The sequence below is a fragment of the Brassica oleracea genome, unplaced genomic scaffold (genome assembly GCF_000695525.1).
Source record: "Brassica oleracea var. oleracea cultivar TO1000 unplaced genomic scaffold, BOL UnpScaffold00940, whole genome shotgun sequence".
Lineage (NCBI taxonomy): Eukaryota > Viridiplantae > Streptophyta > Magnoliopsida > Brassicales > Brassicaceae > Brassica > Brassica oleracea.
Window position 1 is genome coordinate 973 of NW_013617535.1, and position 2,918 is coordinate 3,890.

The window sequence follows — 2,918 nt, forward strand, 5'->3', positions numbered from 1 at the left end:
GTGGATGCAGCTTCTTCTTGGTCGGTGGATGCAGGTTCCTCTAGTTCGGACTCCGTGCTAGATACTGAAATACAATGACCAAATCCAGACATTTACCCAACGCTTTATTTTTAAACAATTTTTCCAAAGAATTTCACAGCGAAGCTTAGCGAAAGGAGATACCTGCATAACGAGACGCAGTTTTGCCTAGTCGGGGAATTTTCTTGGGATTTGCTTCTCTATCACTGGCGCATTGACTACGAGTCACCCTCCTCGAGGGCGTTACGCTGGAGGGGGATACCATGCCGATCTGGGTACAGTCGAGAGTGGTTCTTATGTGGGATTCTTCTTATGTTTGGTTCTCAATTGCAGCTGTTTAGAGGTGGTTCTGGTATATTTTGATATAAGGGATGTTTTTGTTTTTCTAATTTCTTTCTTTTTTATTCTTTTATTAGGTCTTTTTTTGATTTTTAAATAAAAAATCAAGATGTGGCACGGTCGTAATATCAAGAACCACGCGCGCCCTCTGTCGAGATTTCACAAGTCTGGAAAAGGCGATTCGCCCAATCTTCTAATTTAAACTCGAGGTCGCCCAACTCCCTAATATCAAACTTGCAATTTGCCTAATTTGCCAATTTTTTCTAGAAGTTATCGGTTTATTTCTCTTCCACTCGACATCGACAACGACAACGACTCCACACTTTCTCTTATCCATGGAAGGCAAGATTTTCAATGGAGGTGCTGTGGGTATTCTCGAAGAACTGATAGAAAGTGCAGAGGAAGAAGTGCTTTTGGCTTCTTGCCGCTTGATTAAGGTATGGTTTCTTTTTTTTTGTTTCTTGGATTCTAAGAAGGGTTTTGATTCCACCAAATGTTTTCTTTCTTCAGCTATATCCTGAGTTAGAGCACTGTGTCGGCGTACAAACAATCATGGGCTGCCTTCCTTTTGAGAAGTTTGTTGAAGCTTGCAAAGACCCTCAAGACGAAACCAACGAGATGAGAGCCAAGACGCTTCACAAGTTTTGGAACAGACAGACTGCTTCTTCATCTACAGGGTTTCCACACGATGTGCAGCAGCTTTTGATCGTGAAATCAAACTATGGTGATCATCTCTACGAAACCATCCTTAAAGGTTTCCGCGAGGCTAGAGTTGCTTTGAAGATAGGGTACTATGTAAAACCTTGGAACTCGGAGGCAAGCAGAGAAGCAAGTCTACAAGAAATTGTGGATAAAGTTCGAACCATCGCTCATCGGAGGAAGAGAAATGTTATTCGCCGGGATGATTGAATCGGTTCTTGAATCTTGGCTTTCGTGTAGGGTTTTCTCCGTTTTTTTGTGTGTTAGGGCCTTTGTTGGTCCTTCTGTTTATCTTGGCCTGATTTGATCAATGACATTAGGTTTTATCAGATTTGAATATATTTCTTGGATTACAGATTATGAACGAACCACTCTCTTTTTATTACTCTTTGACGAAAACGGGGAAGTAACATTTTAAAGAAAGAAACTCAGACTGAGAAACTCAACCCAGGAAGCAGAGCAAAACAGATAGAATAGGCTTAAACGTGTTCTTCAAGAGGCAAAGGCATCATCACTTGAGACATTTGAGAGCCAGAGATATTTGGAGGAATAAGACTACGGTGTTGATGATTTATTTGAGGCTATGGTGCTGATGCTGCTGCATTGGGAGAAGCTTGGCGGTGAATCATATCTATGGGGAAGTCAAGATGTTGTCTCTGCTGCGTGTGTGGAGGATCCATCTCAAGCGATGGTTCTGAGCAGATGTTAGTGGATGCTGCTGCTGAAATGGAGACTGAGTGATGAGGACTCCAAGTCAGTAGCTTGACCACCAACTCATGAGATCAACCATACAAGCCACATTGGAGCCAGCAGCGACATAGGTGCATTTATTAAAGATATATCCAAGATTATAAAACCCCTTAAATCCACGAAGATTCTGAAGACTAAAATGAAAGATTTGAAGAACAAGTCGATCTCAAGATATTCTTAGCATATTTATTTTAAGTGTTTAGAAAAGTTAGCATTATCTAGTTTTAACATTATGTTAATGTTACCGTTATATGTATGCATCTTGTATTCTCATATCAAACACAACACAATAATATATAGTACTTTACATGGTATCAGAGGCGACGATTCTTTGGGATCAAAATTAAAACTTCTGCATTATAAGTTTTACAGCTTTGATGGTGTTCATTGGTGGTGTTGACGATGAAGACGCTGATAGCAACGATGAAGATGACCCGAATGATGATGTGAACTGTAACACCCCGATCCAGCCGACTAGGCCGCGGTCGAAGCCTTACGTCACTCGGTCCACTTCCTGGCCGAACCTCTTAATTTTCGCCCTTTAATTATAATATCGCCTAAAGGCGAGGGCTACCTTAGACCTTAGCTAAAGCCTTTCTTAGTCCTTTATAGCCTAGATCCTTTCAACAGATACGCAGCGGATTATTCTCTAATTAACCACCATTGGTCTAAAACCAATCTAACACTTGTCTGGTCGAATTACCTTAGCTTTGGTCAGTTTACACAACTACCGATTAGCTTAAAGGTCAATCCTAAACCCAAACCAAGTCATACGATTCTCAGGTTTCATTCCCCTAAACCATTCTATCTAGATCTACATAAGTAAATGCTAGATCATACCTTTGCCACATCTACGGAGCTTATTAGCTCATCGTTCCTCCATTGACTCGAATTGCTCTTGCTTGACGGCTGGACCACGATCACTCAATGATCTTACTTAAGGTCCTTATCTTGAATCCTGCATCAAACAGCTCCCCTAGGTACTTAGTCATTCAACCAACCATCCCCACAGACATAAGTAACCTTTGAGAAGTTTTTGAAAGGATAAGGATATACATCTGGTCTTTCTTGGCTCATGCACAATCCGAAATCCTTTTGCCTTATAGGCAATA

The 2,918-nt window shown here is 41.1% G+C and overlaps 1 protein-coding gene across 1 annotated transcript; it reads left to right on the plus strand.

Moving 5' to 3' along the window:
- The first annotated feature begins 624 nt into the window (after nucleotides 1–624).
- LOC106320490 lies at nucleotides 625–1,409 on the plus strand. The gene is made up of 2 exons (XM_013758857.1): nucleotides 625–794; nucleotides 868–1,409. The coding sequence occupies exons 1-2, from the start codon at nucleotides 693–695 to the stop codon at nucleotides 1,264–1,266; spliced, it is 501 nt and encodes a 166-aa protein (XP_013614311.1). The 5' UTR covers nucleotides 625–692; the 3' UTR covers nucleotides 1,267–1,409.
- Nucleotides 1,410–2,918: the final 1,509 nt, after the last annotated feature.

Excerpts from the sequence above, each read along its gene's own strand:
- LOC106320490 (XM_013758857.1), top strand. The coding sequence starts at position 693 with ATGGAAGGCAAGATTTTCAATGGAGGTGCTGTGGGTATTCTCGAAGAA. Across the intron at positions 795-867 it reads CTTCTTGCCGCTTGATTAAG|CTATATCCTGAGTTAGAGCA; the intron begins GTATGGTTTCTT and ends TTCTTTCTTCAG.